Source organism: Schistocerca serialis, chromosome 1, assembly GCF_023864345.2.
Source record: "Schistocerca serialis cubense isolate TAMUIC-IGC-003099 chromosome 1, iqSchSeri2.2, whole genome shotgun sequence".
Lineage (NCBI taxonomy): Eukaryota > Metazoa > Arthropoda > Insecta > Orthoptera > Acrididae > Schistocerca > Schistocerca serialis.
In genome coordinates, this window is record NC_064638.1 from 260,488,828 (window position 1) to 260,512,861 (window position 24,034).

General features: G+C 39.3%; 1 protein-coding gene across 1 annotated transcript; it reads right to left on the bottom strand.

The window, feature by feature from the left end:
- Positions 1 to 22,751: 22,751 nt before the first annotated feature.
- LOC126467254 (3-hydroxyacyl-CoA dehydrogenase type-2-like) lies at positions 22,752 to 23,790 on the bottom strand. Its single transcript, XM_050096448.1, has one exon. The coding sequence runs from the start codon at positions 23,651 to 23,653 to the stop codon at positions 22,886 to 22,888; it is 768 nt and encodes a 255-aa protein (XP_049952405.1). The 5' UTR covers positions 23,654 to 23,790; the 3' UTR covers positions 22,752 to 22,885.
- Positions 23,791 to 24,034: the final 244 nt, after the last annotated feature.

The window sequence follows — 24,034 nt, forward strand, 5'->3', positions numbered from 1 at the left end:
AAAAGCCAAAAAGACAGGGAAATTATTCTTTTCGTGCCTTAAAACATGTCATACTATACTGACCTTCCTTCTTGTTATTGTTTGCCACATGTTCCACTCCTTGTTGATTCCTCGGAGAACCTCTAATTTCTTATCAGTTCTAGTTTCCAACATCCTTCTGTAACATCACATCTCAAATACTTCAGTTGTCTTCTTTTCTGGTTTTCCCATAGTTCATGGTTTGTTACAATTTCTTCTTCAAATTAAGGCTGATGTTTGATATCAGTAGGCTCTAGTTTTGGCCAGGAATGCCTTCTTTGGCTGTGTTTGTCTACTCCTCCTTGCTTTGTCTGTCATATGCTATTTTGCTTCCAAAGTAGGAGGATTCCTTCCCTTCCCCTATTTCATGGACATCAGTTTTGATGTTTAGTTTATCGCTAATCTCATTTCTGCTGCTTCCCATTGCTTTCATCTTTCTTTGGTTTACTCTCACACAATATTCTGTACTCATGACATTCTTCATAGCATTAAAAAAAGTCATGTAATTTTGTTTCACTTCCAGTGCAGGTAACAATGTCATCAATGAATCTTATTATTTATATCCAATCACCTTGAATTTTAATCTCTTGTGAAACTTCCTTTTATTTATGTCATTGCTTCTTCAGTTTATTGACTGAACAGTAGGAGCAATAGACAGCATCCCTTTCTTACACCCAGTTATTCGGATAACCATGTTCTTGGTGTTCTAATCCTATTCTTCCTTCTTGGTTCTTTTACATATTATATGCTTCCCAGGCGTGGCTCATAGTTTCCCTAGTCGTGATGGCTGCAACATTTATGGTCCTAGGGCTCTCTAAAATGTTTATAGATTGTATTTCCTTTCCATAATTAACTACTTAATAATGCCAAAAGCGAACTCCAAAACAAAATCTATAGGTAACATATTAAGCAGCCAACGTCATGTTTTGTAACACACTATGACAACAAACAATACTAAAAATGATGAGTTATGGGAAGATCTTTAATGCAATGTACACTCATGTTCAGAAAAAAACAGAACATCTTGAACAACTAGACATGACATGTACATGTACATGTACATTAGTATGTTCTGTAGAAATGACTAGCATTTGAACCATGTCGGTCTGAAGGTTCAAGGTCAATATTGATATCACTGCGCAACATCACCTACAAGTAAGATGTGCCTGTGGCTCTTGTTTTTACTATAAATTGAATTTAATGGATCAGTGTGACTTGAGTAGACATGCAAAATGCTTTGCAGACATATGGTGAACCGTTACGTCAAATTAGTGAGTTTGAAAGAGGGTACATTATTGGCATGAGAGAATACAACATATTCCTACAGGAAATTGCTGCTTTTGTGGGACAGTGTTTTGACAGTGCAGCAGGTGTGAGCAGAATTGTTCACAGAAAGCTGTAGAGCATGACGAGATGGGTCAGGTTGCACCTCCCAGACCACCTCCTGAGAAGATCGAGACCTCATCCGAATGACATTGCAGGACAGATCTGTGTTGTCCTTGACACTAGTACAACAGCAGAACAGTGCACGGCCACATGTTGCTGCATGAACACTTGCTCTCTTGGTGTCACAGGATGTCAGCCTTTTACCCTGGCCCACTAGATTACCAGAACAGTCGCCAATCAAAAACGTGTGGGATATGGTGAAATGATGGGTGCACTGCTGTGACCCAGTGCCAACCATACAGATGAATTTTGGAACCACTTGAATGCAGCATGGATGGCTATAAACAGGATGCATGCCATTCACACCTGACATATGTCAGTGCCATCATGCATGGAACAAGTTATCAGGACACATGATGAACACTTTGCCTACTAGGCAACAGGACACATGCTGAATCAAGGTGACTGAAATGCTAATCATTTCTGCAGTACATAGTAATGTAGATGTCCTGTGAATATGAATGTCCTACCCGTAGTCATTCGAGGTGTTCAATTTTTTCTGAACATGAGTGCAGTTTAGCTTTACTGCATGCTTAATGATTTTTGTATTTTCAGTTCCGAACTGAGACATTTAATTTTTTGTGTGTGTGTGTTCAATCCGTGACATTTATGAATTAGTGTGATGAAATAGCGAAGTTCTGTGACATCACAGGTACTGTGCTGTGGCTGGTTGACAGAAGCACACTGAGCAGTCCCCATGCTGATTTACGTTTTTGTGAAGCTAACATGCCGTGTTTGTTGGGTTTCATATTTATACTTGTGTATTACAAAAGTATTCACTTAAAATAATGACACACCATACTAAAGATGTCTCCAAAACATTATTTTTAGTACAGTTTGTTGTGCTAAAACATCGGGAAATACGATGCTGCTGGCTAAACACGTTCCTGTGCAGGAACATTGTTCCAGTGAAATTATGTATTTGTTCTTGCCTGGATTTGCACTCTTTGTTCTTGATTAATGTGTGGATTGGGTTTGGGTGCACCAAGTTCTTTCAATTTCACCCTAATCTCACTTTCCAAACTTTTTCCTAACAAATTATAAATTGCCATGACGAGCCAGGACACAGTGGGGGCTGGTATAATGAGGCTTAAGTGCTGGTCTGACTCCATCTCTACAAAGCACGACACGAGTACTGGTAGACAACACCTTGTGCACAGATGTTGGTTGTGAGTCATGACATGATGCTGGCTGGGGTTGGATTTGCAAGATGTGCTCCTTCAGCTGCCCTATGAAATCTGGCAAATGTGAATCGCCCCCATCAAGGCATGTGAATCAACAAATTCCCCTGCCAGCCTCAGTGTCTTGCGGTATATCATTTCTGTTGGTGCTGCATCAAGATCTTGCTTATGCACTGTGTGCAGGCACACCATTCCGAGTCATAACACATGAGCACCATCTTACGAGATCTGTGCCACTGTTCCACCATACCGTTACTGGCCGGATAGTAGCTTGTGGTGGAATGGTGAGCTGTGCTGAATAGCTTTCTGAAATGCGCGAATAGCTCCCACTCGAACGGCCACCCTCTGTTGGTAGTAATGTGTAGTGGACAACTGTAACGTGCAGCTCCTTGAGACATAAATTCCACTGCCAGCATCTCTGTGGAGGTATTGTCCACTAGGATCGCTTCTGGCCTATGCGTAAATCTGTCTACGACTGTTAGAAAATAGTGCTGCCTGTCTGACAACAGCAGTGGCCCCACGATGTCAGTGTGAAAATGGGCAAATCTCTCTTTTTGTCTCCAGAAAGTTCCTGATGGGCACGTGGATGTGGCGTGAAACTTTACTGCGTTGTCAGCCTAGGCACACATGAGCCCATTGCTGGCAATCCTTCTGTAACGCAGTCATACGTAATGGGGAGAGAGAAGTTTAGTGGTTGCCTTGAGTCCTGGGTGACAGACGTGAAAGCCATGAAAATGCACTTGCAGAGCTCTGCTGGTACATATGGGCGAATCTTTCCAGTGGTGGTGACACAATATAATTTTAGGTCTGTTCCTGGCATGTTTACGAGTGAGTTGAAGGCCTGCCTTAGTATATTTGAGTAGGTTGCAGAGCTCCTGATCAGATTGTTGCACATTGGACAGGCATAGGAGGTCAACAGTTTCCATTATGGCACCAACTTGTGACAAGCAGTAAGCTACAACATTATTCAACCCTGAGACAAACTAGATATCCATCAAAAATTGTGCTAAAAATTCAAGTTTGTTGAATTTTCTTGGCGAGCACTTGTTGTTGCTGTGTCAGAAGGAGTACGTGTGGGGTTTATGGTCTGTATATATTGCAAATACTCCTGCTTCCAGTTATGCATGGAAATATATCATCACTGTGTAAATGGCGAACAATTCTCTGTTGTACACACTCCATCTTTGTTGTGTGGGCATTAGCTAGTGTGAGAAAAAGGTGAGGGGTTGCCATGTTGTGTTTACATATTGTTGGAGTGCAGACTAAATGGCTTTCTGGCTAGCATCCACTACCAATGCCAGGGGTGCATTTGCCGCCACATGAGAAAGGAGTGCAGTGTCGGCTATGCTATTTTTGGCAACATCGAACATGTCAGTCATCACCGGTATCCAATGTATGAGTGCTTTGCCTTTTGAGTTTGGACCGTCCACTGCGCTGTGAGTGACTCTTGCAGTTCGACTGCCCATGGCAGGTGGCAGCGGTAAAAGTTAAGCATGCCGAGAAATGTGCATAGTTTCTTTGCTGTTACTGGACATGGAATATTTAACATGGCCTTGACCTTCTCTGGTAAGGGCTCTGATCCTTCCAACAAAATATGATGGCCCAAGAAAGCTATTTCTGGTTGGTAGAATACACACTTAGAAACATTCAGGACAATACCGTGTGCATCCAGGTGCCCAAAGACTTTCTTGATATGATGCTCATGTTCCACTGTTGGTGTCAAAGACAAGAATATCATCCAGGTACGCAAAACAATTTGTAGCACTGAGTCTATAAATTGGTGCCGTTTTTGCACAATGTTCCTCAGGCCAAAGATCATAAATAAACTTTCAAATAGGCCAAAACATGCTATAATGGCCATTTTAGGAATGTCTTCTTCAGCAACAGGAATCTGGGTGCACATTTTTTTTAGCGCAATCAAGCTCTCTGAAAACATCAAGTTACTTTCTGTTAGGAATGTGGGTGTACACAATGACTGTGATATGACTTTCAAATGGTAGAGCCCAGCAATCAATCATCCTTTTCTCAATGCATTATTTCATGGTGTCAAGGCATGTCCTAATATGTCAGTACCCTTTTGTTTGGGCTTCTGTCACAGTTAATTCAAGTCTTGAACTAACTTTTACAGAAGCCCGAACAGGGGGGCTGACATACTAGAATAGGCTTTGATACCATGAAGTAGTGCATTGATGATGGCTAGGCACTAGCTGAAATCTAGATTTACCTAATAAAATCTGAGAGAAAAGGACAACTGATTGCTGTGCTCTATCATTTGAAAAACACTGAACACTTGTTTTGTGCTTGAGGCGAGGTTGTAGTCTTTCAAATGCAGCACAGGGTAACAGTCAGGCATGGTCCTTGCATTTAAGGCATGGTAATCACTGCATAGTCACCATGCTCCATTCTTTTCAGTACGAAATGTAGGAGTTGGAAAGACGACTGATGCCTTCAGCCAGTATGGTATCGAATTCTGCTTTCACAGTGGCATATTTGACTGGGGCCAGTCGTCTGCACCTACATAATACGGGGGTACCTACCACACTACTGATATAATGGAAAGTATCACAGCATATGCGTTGCAGGGCCCAGGGAGGCCTTGTTAGCTACAAAAACTGGTTAAGTAGTTTGGTGTACTCTCCTTCTGCCACCTGGATGAACTTGTTGTCACAGCAGGCCGCGTGGCATTGGACTCCAGCTGTAGATAGCCTAGTGACGGTGTCCATCAAGTGGGCTTTGTCAACGTCCAGGAGCAGGCAGTAGTGTGCTAGGAGATCTGCCCGCTTTATAGGCTGTGCCACATCTGGGACAATGAAATCCCATGCTAAGGTAGGTAGCAATCCTACATCTAGCTCCACATATTGTGTGCCGTATGTCTGGATGGTGGACTGTTAGCCGCCGACAGTCTGTGGCCAGGCGGTACTTCCGCAGTTTGTCTCTCAGCAAAATACTAGGCGGCACTTCTGCAGTTTGTTTCTCAGCAAAATGCTCAAGTCCAATCCCGCAGTTTGTTTCTCAGCAAAATGCTCAAGTCCAATCCCATGTGGACCAAATATTTGAGCCCCTACTGGTGGTTGATTGTAAACAAACAGGCAGAAGAACAATCAGACACATCGACTTCTGCCAGACGCTTAAGGTTGACATATACGCGCAGCAAATTACACTTATCTGCTTGGTCGCTGAACTGCTGATGGTACCAAGATATTAGCTCCTTGTGAGTCGTCACAATGAGGAGCGCTGGATGCATAATGACTCCACAATCTTTATCAATATCTACCTTTAATGTGGCAGTCAGCAAGCAGTTTGCTCAGTTGTTTGCTTAAGATATCATCTTTGTTCAACAGGCCAGCATTCAGTTGCTGTTTCTGCACTGCGACTTTTTTTGTTAGCTTGTCACAATTGGATTTGGCTTCCGTTGAAGCACTGCTGCAGGATTACCATTGGGACGCGACAGGAGGTAGGTACGGTACGATGACGTCCTGTATCCAGTCGGCCAGATTGGCCATGTCATCCAGAGGCATTTCACTTTGTGATGCGATTATATCTTGAATTGTGTTGACAGCTTGCTACTCTATAGGATGCATAGTAACATGCCCAGGAAAGTGTGTGCGTCAACCTTACTTCGTAGGTGACAGAGGTATTATGAAAGCTTGTCACCTATATCCTCCTGGGTGAAAAATTGTTGTACCCTCTCTTCCTGTGAGGTGGACATTCGATGTACGAGTTCAGCTTTCAGTTTCTGGTACGCGTCCATCTCCAGTGGCACTGTTATAATATCCTGTACCTGTAATAGAGCTGACCAACCTCTAAATTTGGTAGAATCTGTCATTATTCCAGGGCACAAAGACCTGCCTCCATGTGCACAAACAAGAGCATAGGGTTTTTCGGTCAAAATGGTGGAAGTTGTACTGCCAGTCTTGAAGTAATGGCTGCATCATTATCCAGAATGTTTCTGTTGTGCAACACCATTTGTTACCAGTAATTTACAGTTGGACAGGGATATGAATCCCATTCCTTCCAAATATAAGTCTGGCAGCTTGAGAATTATATTGGCTGAAATTTGTAATAATATATGCTGTGCATGTGGCACCTTCTCTTGTGATCTATATTGCTGGCCATGATCACATTGGGGTCACCAGTGTTGCTAACCTCATGGGGATACAAAGCTGTGGCCTAGTTCAACATGCTGCTCAGCATGTGGACTAAGGACAGCAGTTATTGAATTCAACAATTCGCTGCTCTGAGTTAACATACATGTAATAAACTCAAATAGGAGAGAGAATATGAATGTTTATTTTCTTCAACAGTAGTGGAAGAACTAGTTACTAGTCAATGACAACAGAATAATTAATTGCTACATCACAGAAATCACTGAACGTCCACGTGTGGCAAGGAGTAAGCACGAGGCAGCACTCCAAGCACCAGGTACGTGAACTCTTTGACATTTAGTGGCGATCAGCTGATCGTACAGGCCAAGTGTGTGATCTCACATATCACGTAGTTACCACACCAGGTTGCAATTAAAGCCACATATAGGTTAACAAACTGTTATGTTTTTGCTTAAATTCTGGAGCTCATACTGTTTAACAGTGAGATCATTAGAGACAGGGAATTAACACAGACAAAGAAGGGAAAAAAAGTGGATTAGATAGGTTGTAACGGGTTTAAGGAACTACTTCACCATTTGTTACCAGTAATTTGCAGTTGGACAGGGATGTGAATCCCATTCCTTCCAAATACAGGGTGTACATGAAATTCGAGAACACTTTCAATTATTTATTGCACAAGAACTAAACCTTGTACAAATGTCATAGATATCACATTTTGAAGAGAAACTCTGAAAGTATTTTTTAACAAACATTCGATATGTGAACTACGAGTGAGCCAGCAGACGTCAATATCATTAATGAATTCTTGCCATACCCATCACAGCATGGCATCGTCGACTGTGGCAGTCACTTCCCGTATTCTCTCCCGGAGCTCTGCTACATCATGTGGTAGAGGCGGTACATACACCAGATCTTTAATGTGTCCACATGGAAAAAAGTCACACAGAGTGACATCTAGTGATTGGAAAGGCCATTTCATGAAACAGCTGTCCCCTTCTGTAGCGTGGCCAACCCATCGATGCGGCATGGTCGACGCATCGATGCGGCAGCTCTGTGTTCAGGTACCCATGAACTTCACAATGAAAATGGGGTGGAGCCTCATCCTGCTGAAAGCTGAACAGAGAGTCCGATTGCATTTGAGGCATCAGCCATTGCTGCAATATGTCCAAGTAGGAATGTCTAGTGACAGTGCTCTCGGCGAAGAAGAATGGCCCGTACAGTTTTCAACGAGACAAGGCACAAAAATCATTTACCTTTGGGGAATTTGTTGTGCCAGTGGTAAATGGCCTTCCTTGTTGGTGGCTTATCATTGTACTTGGTTCTAAACATCTGTTGAACAGCTGTAGCACACTTGTTTTTGCTGAACTCCAACACACAGAAAGCTCGCTCCGCACCTGAACTCGCCATGTTTACGACTAGCGCTAACTGTCAGCAAATTACCAAACTACGCTGTGGCAGAATACATGAAAAAAAAATTCAGGGTTTCTCTTCAAAATGACATATGTGTGATATCTGTACAATGTTTGGTTCTTGTGCAATAAATAATTGAAAGTGTTCCCCAACTTTACGTACACTCTGGTTTGGCAGCTTGAGAATTTAGTAGATATCAAATGTTCCTCACAGTAATAATATGGAATGTTGTAACAGTGCAAAATAATAACTGTCTGCTATTTGATCCTTGGGACTGTGTCTGTAACATGACAACACTTTCCACTTGCAATACAAAAATCACCTTCATACTTGAATGTATACTGTCCTTGTGCCAGTCAGAATGTAGGCTTGAAATGTTGTCGATTAAAAACATATGGTCAGAAAGAAATTGAAACAGCCTTTTTTATGCTTTTTTCAGAGTATAACACCACATTGTCATGTCTCTTTAGAATAATGTTTCAGCCACTGTTGCAAATATCCATCAAGAGGCTGGAGTATGCCAAAGTCACATTCAGATCTAACATATTGTTATTGCGTCCTGCTCCTACTGCCAGTTTGTCAAGAATGTATCTGAACAGTGTTGTGTTGGAAGCCAGGAGTGGGGATGTGGGGAATGGCATCCTTTGTTTTTAGTAGGTATTATTTTAATTTCGTTTGGTTGTATCTGAGAAAAAAGAGTAAACCCAGTACAATGGCATAATAATTTTTCTGGTGGCAGCGGAGACAACTAAGTGGTATCAGCCACTGTTTATGGACACATCTGATGTGGAAATCACCCTAGTGCTGCAAGTTTGTACACAGACTACTGCTGGCAGCAAAGACAATGAAAGTCTGTTTCCATTACTATGATTCATTTTTTGGCAGGCTGTTTCAGCTGCCACAAGGCCGGCAGTGGCCAATGCAGTCTTGTGCCTGATGCTGTGTGCCCCACTGGCAGCCAAGGCAAAGCCTCACAACTGATTCAGTGGCCTGGCCTGATGGTGAAAACATCATCACTGTGTGTGCTGCAGTCAACATGTTGATCTTGTAAATTAGTAAGAAAGCCACTACTTTGGAAGAAAAAGAGTGCCTTCACAGTTTTACTATGTGGTTGGTGGTCATACATGTTTATTTGATTACAACGGTATTTTTCAAAGAAAATATTTTTACATCTGTAAACAGTGAGTCCTATTTACAATAACACACTGTTACTTCTCATAAAGCTTTATAACAAATACTGCTTCTTGCCATGTATCTAACAGAAATTTTCAATCCCTTAGTCTAGATAGTCAGGCAATTTGTAGAAATATTGGCCAGTGAGGTATGTTTTTAATTTTCATTTGAGTTAGCATGGGTTCTAGTTTCCTATATAATGTTAGATGGGAGGTGTTGAATGTATATAACTACATTCTGAACCATAGATAAAGAGGCTAAGTCTACATGAAAATTAGTTTTGTGTCTTGTATTGTGATTGTGTAAATTGCAAGTCAGCTGATTCTGACTTTTATTATCAGCAGCAGAAACCATTAAGGAGTAAATATATTGGGAATGAGGGTAAGAATTCTAGGTTCCTTAAAAAAGATTTTTCAAGATGTATGATTATCTGCTTTACACAATATCCTTACTGCTTGCTTCTGCTGAACGAACACTTTCTTTTCTTTAGGTGCACTGCTCCAGAAGATAATTTCGTAAGACAAGAGGGAGTGAAAATATGTAAAATGAGCCAAACACTCTTATCTTTAGGTCAACACAATGGCCGATGCTTCTAAAGGCACATTACATTGAACTGATCATCTTAATTAGTTTACCTACTTCCTATCCAGCTGGACCCAAAGGTATATTATGCACCGTGCTCCACTCAGCATATGTCCACTAATGTCTCCTTGTGGTGCTAAACGGCCATTGTTGATTGTTTCAAATTGCACAATTTTCGTGAGAGTGAGACTTTAACTCTTAGTTGTGAAACACTGATAGGCCTGTTCAGTTATCACATGAGTTGTGTCTGCTACAGTTGAACTTGTACCCTTGATGAGCATGCCCGTGTCAGTAGCAAACATTACAGTTTTTGAATTGCCCTTTAGTCATTGGTAGAACATTTATGTAGGTTAGAAACAAAAATGGGCCCAATACAGATTCCTGTGGCATTACACATGTGACCTTAATCATTTTCCCAAGGATGGTACCCCTTCTCTTGTTTATCGTCGGGCATTTGCTGCTCTCTGCGCAAAAATGAAGGATGCCACATTTATTTACACTGATGGCTCAAAAACATCGTTTGGTGTTGGGAGTGCCTATATTGTTGGCGGGAGTGCCTATATTGTTGGCGACACCCCAAATCGATTTCGCTTCCCGACTAGTGTTCGGTTTATACTGCAGAGCTTTACACTGTTCTCCAGGCTGTCCAATACATCCGTCGCCATCAGCGGATACAGTATGTTATCTGCTCAGACACTCTCAATTCTCTCCTCAGTCTCCAAGCTCTCTACCCTGTCCACCCTCTGGTCCACCGGATTCAGGACTGGCTCCACTTGGGGGGCGTCTTGTGGCGTTCCTCTGGATCCCAGGACATGTTGGTATCCATGGAAATGAGGCGGCCGATATAGCGGCCAAGGCTGCAGTCTCTCTTTTTCGGCCAGCTATTCGCATGATTCCCTTCGCCAATCTACGGAGTGTTTTATGTCGTCGTGTTGCTCTTTTATGGCACACACATTGGTCGACACTTCCCAATAATAAATTGCGGGACATGAAAGCTCTTCCCTGTGCTTGGACCTCTTCCTCCCGAACTCGTCGTCGGGAGGTGATTTTAACTAGACTCCGGATAGGGCACTGTCTTTTTAGCCATCGACATCTTATAAGCGGCGATCCTACCCCACTCTGTCCCCACTGCTCTCAATTGTGGACGGTGAGACACCTTTTACTTGAGTGCCCCTATTTTACTCCGTTACGCGCCTGTCTAAAGCTATCGCCTGATATATCTTCCATTTTAGCAGCTGATCGCGTTCTCAAGTTCATTAGTGCCATTGAGATGACGTCAGTAATTTGAAGCTGTTTTTGGGGACAAACAACCCCCCTTCTATAGTGGTTTTTTAAGCTTTCCTTCTGTTTTTGGTTTCCCCACTTTTTGAGTTTTGCTCCCATTGCTGCTGGTTCCCAGTTTCTTTTTTAGCTTTTCCTAAGTCACAGACCGGGCGCTAATGACTGTAGCAGTTTTGCGCCCTAAAACCACAAAATAAATAAAAAAAAATAAAGTGTTGCATTCCCCTATCCTGTGTGTGGTTTTTTTTTATGTCCTAAATACAATCTGTAATGAGACCCTCTGCTTTCTGTTACCGAGGCAGGATTCCGTCCATGCAAAAGGGATGCCATTAATGCCCTAACATTTTAGCTTGCTAAGTAGAATTGTGTGATCCACCAAGCAAAGTCTCTGGAAAGAAGATAGAAGATACCAACAGAATACTTGTTTAGCTCTGCTAGTGCTTCATTTGTAAGGTCTTGTGTTCCTTTCTGAGCGGAGAATCCTTTACAAAAGCAAAACTGTGAATTTGTTAACATTTTTTGCTCAGTTAAATGAGTCAGTATTCTGTCATAGGCCACTTTCTCCAACACTTCCAAGACTGGAAGGAGTGATATAGCTCTGTAATTAGAAGTGGTTTATCTTCAGTTCTGTAGATGGGTGTTACTACAGAATATTTAAGTCTGTCAGGAAATATGCTCCCAGTCATTGATTGATTACAAAGATAACTTAATGGTAATTCTATAAAGCAAGCACAAAATTTTAATATTCTGGTAGAAACACCACCATAGTCAACAGAACCACTAATTTTAGTGATTTTATGAATTATGATATCTAGTTGGTGATGTATGCAGTGTCTGTACAAGTAAATTTAACACATTTGTATTTGACTGTTTATTACTGTGTGCAATGTTTACAGTTATGTAAGGAAGTAATCACTGAATTTGATGGCTGATGGTCTGAATAAGTCATCATATCTGTCAGTGCTATTTTCTGGGGACTCAGTCTTGCAGTGTTTCTCTTTTTTAATGACAGACCGGAGGATTCAACAATACTGGCAGAAATTGAGTTTCAATTTGTTACCCAAGATACTTTGATCTCTGAAGTAATATGCCCTTCATCTTTGATTCTGTTTAAATTTGCCCCATATTTGTTCTATGTGAAAGGAAAAATTAGACTGTTGTAGGAATATGTTGAAGGAAGATAAAAATTTTCTAACACTGTTGCTACATAAATTTTTCCCCTGTTATTCCTCTGATTTTTTCTCTAAACACTGATTGATTCATTATTGATGATTCTGTAATACAATACTTTTCTTTTATGATCTGTACCTAATTGACCATTATATTTTATTGTTAACAGTTGAACAACATGGTTGGGTAAACCATTAATTATTGGTTTTATAGCTACGTCCCTGCAGGCTGTTGAGTCTAAAAACAAATTGTCCATAGCTGTTGCACTACGTCCTTCAATCCTAGTAGAGAATTTTACTGTTGAGACTCAATCAGAATTTGATTGTCTCATAACATATGTGTTACATCATTGATCTAGTCTGCAGAAGAAGGAGTGGTTCACACAAATACTTTGGATAAGTCACAGATGATTCCTGCAGCATTTTGTGATTTTTTTAAAGTCAGAACTAACTTTACTCATGAATTTATTGATTGCATAAACTGTAGTTTTGCCTTTTTGGAAGCATAATTTATTTCTAGAGTTTACATTAAACGTATGACAGAAATTCTGAACTCGAATTGCAATGATCATTTAAAATACTCTAGAAAACACATATTTTAGGAAGTCTGGAAAGTAATATTCTTCAAGCGATTGATTATCTATTTTAGACAGTAGATGTACTGTTATATTTTAAGCCATGTTAATGACATTGGCATGTATTTCACCTCATCCCAAAGAATTCTTTCTTTTTCAGTTTAATATAGTTATCTCAACATTTTTACTGTTACTGTGTAAATTTAATTGACTCATTCTTGTTCTGACATGAGCCAAATAAATGTGCATTATCTTTACACGTGTCTATATCAACATCGGATTTTGCTATAATTATATAGAATTCATTAAAATTTTCTGGTATTCGAGCAGCATTTACAATTATTTTTCATGTACCTTTATTTTAAAAATTTCCTGGTTGCTAGGTTTGATTCCAAGTTCAGATTTGTCCAATTGTCCACACTGCCTTGGATTTATTGATGCTTTTTTAAATAAATTTAATGTTTGCCATTTCCTTTGCTGCTTTTACAACCTTCCTAAACAATTTATTTTTTAATATGATTTAACATAGTTAATGAAATCAGGACTCTTACTTGGTTTCAGCTCTGCGCGTAACTGTCTCTTTCTATTACTAGATGTTTTTATGCCAGTGGTAATCCACTTTAGTTTGTTTCTTGCCTTTCTTCAGTAGACTATGGATGGAAATTTTCAATGAAAACATATAAAAACTGTTGAAAACAAATCTAAATTTTTTGAACATGACCTTTCATGTTGGAATGACAACTGTACCACATTTAATCTACACCAGAACAAATATATATTTCCTTCACTGAACTGTATTTTCATGACTCATCTTCCATTTGTTTATTTTTAGTAATTCAATAAGCAGAGCAGAGTGCTCTGACATACCTAGGTCTAAAGAGAATATGGAAATGTCATCAAATATAGAATTTATTAAAACATTTTCTATACACATTGCTGTTCACTCATTTACTTAGGTGAAATCAGTGAAATTTAGTCTAAAGTCAAATTCTTAAATTAAGTCAGCAAGCTTTGTAGAAATTTTTGTTTGCTTGCTCTATCTATGTTACAGCAATTAATTTTTTTCCGTTTCTTTTGTGGGTTTATGTAGCAGACACTGGAATTTCTCTAAAAATAATATTGTTACATCACTACCCGGAAACCTACTTATTGAGACGTTAATATTACATTACTCCAACTACACAGCAACTTTCAAATTTAACCTCCCAAAGTTCTGTTTCCCTTACGAAGATTGATAAACACCATAAAGTTTTCTAATTTATTTAAAACTGTGATAGAATCTTTTGTGAGCTGACATTTGTTTAGGCAAATGACTCTTTTTGATATTTCTTCCTTCTGAAAGAATAATTTGCAGCTCATTTATCTTCATGTGTAGATACATTGCCCTCAGGCTGTTTACATTCCAGTACATTACGAATGAAGACTTGGTCTGGCTTACTAGGAGTTAGTGTGTTTCCTGATCCACTATTGTGGACAGCATTCAGAAAGCTGTTAAACACAACATTCATTATCCTGAAGGACTTGAGACTTGATTACATTTGTTGCTTACCTAGCTTTTCTTTTTAATTGGTTCTACAGTAGTACAATATCCTGTATCCATCAAGATGAATCTGTTTAAAATAACTAATTACCATGTGATGTTCTGAAATGAACAAGCCTGCTGACATCCCATCTACCATTTCATTTCCCTAAATGGATGCGAGAAGTTCGCCCTTTTTTTTATTTACAAGATTTTTTTTTTTTTGTTTTTTTTTTTTAAATGGAGGATGGTAAAGCTAAGTTCTTGAAAATCCTGGATGTTGTACAAGCTGCAGTATTTTGATGTTGTTGTTGTCGTCGTCACAGCAACTCTACTATATTTAACCTGCAGCTTTGTCTTTTGGATGAATTTGTTCTTTAAAAGCCCATATGAACAGATTGGGAATATTCTTACCCATGATCCACAATTTCACTTCACAAACATTGTTTAGACCATTGTTCAAGTATACCTCAATTCTGACTCTGCCATCCATGTAGATGTATTCTTTTATGGTATTTGTGGTTAACAATATCCCTTTCAGACCCAATTGAAAACTATTTGTAGAAACTGAATGAATTTTGAATGCCTTGCTTAAGAAAAATAGTGATTATAGCAAAAGCCAACAGAATGTCTATTTGTATTTTTCCCCCAGTAGTTTGGACCCACACAGTTGTGCATGTTAGGCATAATCTGTAATAATTTATCAGATACAAGCAGCTCAAATTTCAAATATAGAAAAAATATATGTCATAAAAAAATCACCATAATGATACAACGTTAAACTGGAAATGGATATGTAGAATCAAAATACATTTTCGAATTTCGAGTTCGAGACATCAATTTCTTTCAAGAGGAAACTCCCACTTGCTACGAAACAAATTGTAAATTAATATTCACATGCTACAGAGTTCCTACTTGTGTGTTTGGCGTGTTACAAAACAGTTTGAATTTTTCAAAAGGCACAAATACACATTACATTTGGTACAACGTGTTCTTGTTCACTTTGTACAATCTGCATGCCTACATCTTGCAGTAGACATGCCATCAACTGTGGACCAATGTATATACTCATCAAGCCTTCTGTCTAAACAAGGCTGATCAGCAGGTCGGTACTTTTTCTCAGGAACCTGCACTGCCCCATTATCAGGGTTTTCTGCGGAAGGCCTTTGTTTAGCAGAGAACAAAAGTGATTCTCCAAGAGCAATTCTGAAACCAAAAAGATCTAGTTAGATGGATTAAGAGTTTCAGAGTCCATTTCCTTGTTTTTATAAATGTTCTGTAGGCCTCCATCATTTGATTGCAAATGTCAACTCCTCGTATACTCATATTATACTTTGCAACAATTGACGGACAAGGAACATTGACATACACTCTTTCCTTTTCTCGCAGGGCTTCCAACAGTGGAATGGTTGTAAAACGTATGTCAAAGAACATATAAGAATCACTCTCTAGTGTTCGAATCGGTCGAAGCACAATACTGGCCCTTGGCCACAGTTGCTTTCAGGCAGAGTTGTTGATTTTCCATATTAAATCTCAAAATCTACGATTAATTCTTTGCTCATTGATGAAAAATTTTTAATTCTTGGGTAGGGTTTTTTTTTTTTTTTTGTACATATTGCTTCAAGAAACAATGACCAGTAAAAGATATCATCTACTCATCAATAGAGTAATGGCCTCTGCTGGGATGAGGCAATTTGATACAGGCAATCCTCATGAAGTCTATTGCAGGTTTTGACCTTTCCAGAAAGCATTCTTCATGTTCACTTCTGGAAAACGATTTGTATCAACAAGATGCAACGACTTTCATACAGAAAAGAAACGATCCCTTGTGATATTGTCTACTATTAACGGAAAGCGAAATCCATGCTGCCAATACATTGTGAGACATGGGTATTTGATATTGTTCCTTAGAATGGGTGCTCTAAAAACATTTTTTTACTTCCTGCATGGTAACTCCCAAAATGTGCCCTGTTTTAGATAAATGATCCATGTTTGTGTATATTGATATGGATGCAAGCTCAAAAAATTCATCAGGAAAGTATGTTTGAAAGTACTTTATAGGAGTCAATGGAGATTCATGGAAAATATCAGATAAAGGAGGGCCTTGTTAAGAAATAGTACGTTTGCTCCACAAATGTTTTCTTGCTGTTACTAGATTCAGTTGTTGGACACATTGGGGTACCTGCTCATTTTGCATTTGCTCTTGTCTTTCACTTAAAAGTTTCTACCTGCTGCTTTTGAACTAGGGGCTGCTCCTTGGAGTCATCAGATGAACTACTACTTTCAGCAATTTTCTTCTTAGGTGATGGCATCCAGGATTCATCAACAATGTCATCATCACTGTGAATGTCCTCCATATCTGACTGGGTGAGAAGGTATTCAATTTCTGTATCTGTCAGCGATACTAGAAACAGGGACACCTATTAACCTCAACAACTGAAATCTGTAAAAAAAAAAAAAAAAAAAAAAAAAAAAAAAAAATGGAGTAGTAGCCTAACCCGTACAATTTGAAGCATCTAATGTGGAAATAGTGCTGAATAAACAATCTTTATACACTGCATTTGATTCAGTCACCATTCAAATATACTTTGAAATTTTTACGCACTCTGAAAGCAAGGGGAACAAAATAAAATTCAGCAATACCTCTGTGACATCTCAAGGCCGCCACTGTCAGAGAATGTGAAATGAATTGCCACACAGTGCAGCTCTGTGGATGAAACACTAACTAGAATGGACTGTAGCACACACTGAAACTTGCACTATTGTGTCGACCAGGTTTCAGTGGTCGCACTTTGACCGTGTCACTGTAATCTGCCAAAAAACATACCCACACCATTATGCGTATATCGTCTGAAAGGGATATGCAACACACACACACACACACACACACACACACACACACACACACACACACACCAGATATACAAATTTGCACTTCTTTTTACCACTGTACAAAAAGGTGTGCACTTTTCTGGAGGTTTCATTGTCAGTAGGTTTCCTTCAGAACTATAAAATTTAAGTGATGAACCCAAAATTTTCAAATCGAAGTTGAAAGGGTACTTCTTGACACAGTCTTTTTATTCTGAATAGGAGTTCCTCACAGCAGTTTTGCGTTGTAGCATATTATACATTGTAAAACTGTATTTCAATACTTTCATAGTTTTTTGTTTTTGTATTTTCTAATCATCATTATGTGAATGATGTATTGACACTTTCCATGACCAAACAGTAATGGCTCACATGGTGCCACAGAAAATGTGGGATTAAAATCTACCAAAATCATTGCAATCATTTATTTCTAACATAGTCTGTAACTGTTACTTTGTAGATGTGGGATGTAAGTTCATATAAACTGTAGGCTATCCTCCAAGCATAGTGGTGAAACCTAAGCCAGGCACAGCTGAAAGAAATAAAATTATTATAAGTGCTTAAAATTTGAGGGTTATCTTTCATCAGCTATTTGTTTACCTCTACAGAAATGTTCTCATGTTCTTGTCATATTTTTTTACTATGTTTTTATCTTATAGTTACAGCAGCTTATTTTTGTCTTGAAATGCATACAGTCATGTCCTGGTGGCTTTGCTTTAAAGTTTACAGTTTGTATGCAATTTAATCTTATGACAAGTGTTTCTTGATGGTCAGTAAAGTTTTCTTGGTTTTGAACAACATTCCGTTTCCATTTACAAGGTTTAGGAACATTTGGTTTACTCACATAGGTTAATTCAAATTAACAATTTTGAGTGTCATGCCCACAATATTACGTTGCCTTCAATCTTGGAATTAATGCCATATCTGTAATATTTCATGTGCAACATCATACTGAGGACTGCCATACCAATAATATTGTTGAAAGGCAGTCCTCATTAAGATGCTGTCCCAAAACATTATGGGTATGACATTCTTTTCAACAGTAGAGGCAAAGTAATATTACAGGCATGGCACTCCAAGTGTTACACAATGAATATGTTACATTATATTTTTATAATAGAGGGAAACATTCCACATGGGAAAAATATATATAAGAAACAAAGGTGCTGTAACTTACCAAATGAGAAAGCGCTGGTAGATAGACACAATAAAAAACACACACACAAATTTCAAGCTTTCGCAACCCAAGGTTGCTTCATCAGGAAAGAGGGAAGGAGAGGGAAAGACGAAAGGATGTGGGTTTTAAGGGAGAGGGTAAGGAGTCATTCCAATCCCGGGAGTGGAAAGACTTACCTTAGGGGGAAAAAAGGACGGGTATACACTCGCACACACACACATATCCATCCACACAGTTGTGTCTGTATATGTGTGGATGGATATGTGTGTGTGTGCGCGAGTGTATACCCGTCCTTTTTTCCCCCTAAGGTAAGTCTTTCCGCTCCCGGGATTAGAATGATTCCTTACCCTCTCCCTTAAAACCCACATCCTTTCGTCTTTCCCTCTTTCCTGATGAGGCAACAGTTTGTTGCGAAAGCTTGAATTTTGTGTGCCGTCCTTTTTTCCCCCCTAAGGTAAGTCTTTCCGTTCCCGGGATTGGAATGACTCCTTACCCTCTCCCTTAAAACCCACATCCTTTCGTCTTTCCCTCTCCTTCCCTCTTTCCTGATGAAGCAACCGTGGGTTGCGAAAGCTTAAATTTTGTGTGTGTGTTTGTGTGTCTATCAATATACCAACACTTTCGTTTGGTAAGTTACTTCATCGTTGTTTTTAGATATATTTTTCCCACGTGGAATGTTTCCCTCTATTATATTTACATTATATTTTCATTGATACCAGGTGTACTGTGTGCATCCAACTCCTCTTTCATTTGTATCCCTTCTGGTTTCCCTTCTTTATCCCATGCAAATGACAAGTCAGCAGTTAAGCATCGTGACCTTGGTACCATGAACTACATAGTACATAATTTCTCCTCCTGTTGTGTTACAAGATAAATTTCTATGGTGTTTCAAAAATGTCAGTGATGTTCATTAACAAAACAAATGAAGTAGATAAACCTCACTTCAGTCCGGATCCACAAACAATGGCAGTTTGCAAATGTTGAGGCATGGATGGGGATTGCATTGTTGCTGATTCCAAGATACAGCTGCAGTACGCACAAGTGCTCGAAGAAAGTGTATTTCCTGCATATTATGCCTCTCACTTTATGAAAAATTTGTCACTTACCACCACCATCAGCAATGCAACTCACAACAAATGGAATAGAAATTCACTAAACAACTAGCTCATTTGAAGGGAACAATAGCAGACATGCTTCAAGTTCTGTTTTCTACCTCATATTCACTTCTGGCAATGATACAAATATGCATAAAATGACAAAATAGCACCTTGATTCAAAGTACATATCAAACTAAAGTTCCCTATTTCTGGGTGGTTCAGATGACATTAGTTTTTACATCTGTTCCTCATCTTGGGTAAACCACGCTCTTATTTGAGATGGAATGTGAAAATATTTCGTCCTCGTCAGTCCCATATGCTTGCCTTAAGAACCTAGAGTTGAGTTCACGAATTATAATGAAAAAGCCACCACACTTAAAGAGCACTCTCAAGCTAGTCAATCTAAAGCTAATATATGTGCCTTTAATGATGGAACACTAGATGAATTATGTTCCATCGAAGCGAAGGGAGTAAGATACTACATAGGTCCAATTCAATTCGAGTTTGGTAAGAAGAAAGAGTAGAGTTTAGCATCCATTGAATGACAAGTTCAAAGAAGGAACAAGCTCAGTTGAGGGAAGAAATATAGCTGTGTCCTCCTTTAAGAAACAGTACTGGCATTCGCCTTAAGTGATTTAAGAAAACCTAAATCACAGAAATCAGACGAGGATTTGAACCACCATCTTCACTAGTGCAAGTACCGAGTCTTAACCACGTAACTCAAACCGAGCCAGTTCAAAGGTCGACGAAAAGCCAGGGAATATGTACCATCCCTAGTAGGAACACAACTGTTAAGGCACTGTACCATTCAAACCTGTGTTCAGAGCAAGACGACCTATATTTAGGCATTTTATTTAGCCTTCAGTACAAGCAGAAAATTTAGTTTGCAACTTATACATTATTAGTGTAAGGTGACCATTATTGAAACAATGTTTTTCAGTTGCTCCACCTACCACTGCTTTGTAGGGAAGAAAATGTATGCACTTTGACACCATTTACATTTAAATGGCTTGCAGTGACTGTGTTAGATCATTAGCCACTGACGGTACTAGGTTAGTTTAGCAAACACAAAAGGCATCCAACATTGAAGGTGAAGGCACACAACACACCAGATCTGAAACGTACCTTACATGCATGAGATTCCCACTGCATCATGTGTGGTTTCCCCTCATTTGCCTCGTGCATGTCAAGACAATGATATGGATTTTTAAATGCAAAGTAAGAGAAAAGTTTGTCCATTTACTTTTTAAAGCATCAATCAGTATAGTTTATTTAGTAATAAGGAACTTCGGGCAATGTTTCATTTGATACACATGTGTAAGATTGTAATATAAAATGTTTTCTTTAAACTATTTATAAATCTGAGCCACTTATTTTTGCTGTGGGTGACTATATAACCCTGTTAAGATTTTTCAGTATACACAAAAGACTGCTATTCAGCTGTTAAGTAGCTATACAACAGTTTTATTATTCCTATTTGCTGTGACTAACTGCACATGCTCTTTGACTGTTCGCATCAGCTTATCTGTTTAGTAAGCAATAAGGTTGATAATTTTTGTAATTGATGATTTATTTACATGTTTCTTCTCAAAACTGCCTGCATCAGATTAAATTAGAAATTCTATATCCATAATGTGCACACACAGTAATTTCACACTTCCCATAGCAGCTGTCGAGAGTGGAGCAATCTGTGAATCACTGTTAGTACTGCTCTGTTTCCAATCAATGCTAACAGTTAGCAAATAATACCATGAATGCTAATACTTTATAATGATTCTTGTAATTTGTAGCACTAAGGTTTCAGTTTTGATTGTGTAAACTTTTATATGATCATTATTACCAGGTGTTGCTGCGTTCTCGCAGCAGCACAGTTTGCTTGCCCTGTTAGAGTGGTCTCTGTAGAGAAAATTGCTGAGTTTGTTCACTGCTAGTATTCCTGTTAGAATTAACATGTTACTGTATGTTCACAATCTTTTCATTCAGAAGGTGGAGCACTTTTCTTGCCAGAGAATGGTATACTCTTGCCAGACAGCTCCTAGCGCGCACACACACGCCCCCCTCCCCCTCCACATATACATACATATAAATCTGGAGCCTTAACAACAACCCCTTGAACTGCAATATTCGTATGCTCCAAGACACGACGTACTGTGGTAATGGCAACAAAGGATCTACATAATTTTGCTACAGTATGGGAACAGCTTTAATATCAATGACAGCTTAATTTCACAAAGAATATTCATTGCTTTCCAAGTTACATACAGTATAATTAATTCTGATATTCTCTGTGGGCTTTATGCACATTGCAAAGAGAAGAAGCAACACTGCAAAAGTAAGATGACAGCTAACAAAGGAGCTTCACTAATATCTAAACAATTGTAAATAACAATCATGGAAGCAAAATTAATGATACATGGTTCACATTAACTGAAATGGCTGTAAATAAATGTAGGCCTAACAGACTTTTTCAGCTGTTCAGATTACAAAATGAAACTGCGAATACGTATTGAATTCCCCCGACAAATCGTGGTTGTGTAACAGACTGATCTGTAGCAGAGCTCCAGATCTGTGTTACGTTGGAAGGTGACATTTGTTGAGTTATAGGGGGGCAATGAATGTGAAAGCAGAAAATATGGGTGTGATAAACTGATTGGTAGTGAAGCCTAATGTTCACAACATCCATGCCACAATGGGGAGGGGGAATCCAACGCGTAACTTCTACCAAATGAAATTTTACTTGCGCAATATTTGTGTTACAATTTAGGAGACACTAATGAAAGATATGATCACATTGTATAATGACAGACCAAAAATTAAGTCACCTGAGAAAACTCCTGAGGTCTTGTTTAGCTGGCTGGCTACCTCTCGAATCACCACTGCTAGAAGCCTGGATGGCAGGTGGGTGCTCCAATACACTTAGCTTACCAGTCTGATAGACACCTGCTATTCGACACAGCCCATCAGATTTACTGACCACCAGCTCATAATCGCAAACGACGCAGCAATCAAGGATATCAACAACCTGTCAGAAGCATAACAGTTCATGCTACAGCTTACATGATAAAGTTTACTACCTGTGATATATTCTCACACAGACATTGGTAAATGACTAAGGTTTTGATAAACTTCATAAAATGCAGTAACGAGTATACATGCCAACACTTCTTCCAGAACTTTATTTTTAACTTTCAACATATAAAAAATTAATATTTACAAAATATAGTTTATGTACAACAATTTCCCATTCTGGTGCATTTAATTTGTTGCAAACTAGTCAGTCAACTCAGGGCTGCATCCTAATAGCACCATCAAGACGGATCACTTCACCATTCATCATTGGGTTTTCTATTATAGACTGCACCATCATTGCATATTCTTCTGGCTTACCCAATCTTTGAGGAAACGGTACCATTTTCGCCAAATAAGCTCTGACCTTCTCAGGCAGTGCTGACATCAGTGGAGTATCAAACAGACCTGGAGCAATTGTACAAACTCGAATCCCTTGTATTGCAAGATCTCTCGCTATTGGCAGGGTCATTCCAACAATAGCTCCCTTGCTTGCAGAATAAGCTGCTTGTCCTATTTGTCCATCATAGGCTGCCACGCTAGCAGTGTTTACAACTACTCCTCTCTGGCCATCTTCATTAGGTTGGTTTTCTCCTATCAAACCTACAGCCAAACGAGTCACATTGAATGTCCCAATGGCATTGACTGTCACAACTTTTGTGAAATCTTCCAGCTTATGTGCTAGTTTTTTATTAAAATTATAGGTTCTAAAAGCGACGCCAATACCGGCACAGTTGACCAAGACATCCAGACGTCCAAACTTATCTTTCACAACATTGAGAGCATTTTGAACATCGTTTTCAGATGTTACATCTACAGGCGCAAATATGGCATTTCCGCCTAACTCTTTTGCAACTGCTGTTCCTTGAGAGGTGGGCAAATCACAGATGACAACACGGGCTCCTTGCTGCACGAGGCGAGCTGCTGTTGCTTTCCCAAGACCAGAGGCACCTCCTGTCACGAGACCGACAAGATTTTTAATCATTATGAATGTGTGTGTATCTCGTGACACGCACTGCTTAAGCACTGTGAAGTTCCACGATCAACTGCCCTCATCCAACGCAACAACATGAGATAGCATAGCCTTACCCGTTACATCACTGTGTTATCAACATAAGCAAAGATGTTCGTAGCGAAAAGGAAGCGGTTCTCCGCTGGGTTAAAACTAGCAAGTCGCTTGCACAGCGCAAGAATTAAGAAAGATGCTTCCGCAAGTTCTTTGGCAAAAAAAACTTGCGTCAACAACTTCCTGATACTGTTTACATATGTTTTCAGTACCACTACGAGTGTCAGCCGAAGTATAAAATGACAAATAGGCGGGTGGGATATGCTGCAGCTCTTGTAATTGTAATGAAAAACGTGAAAA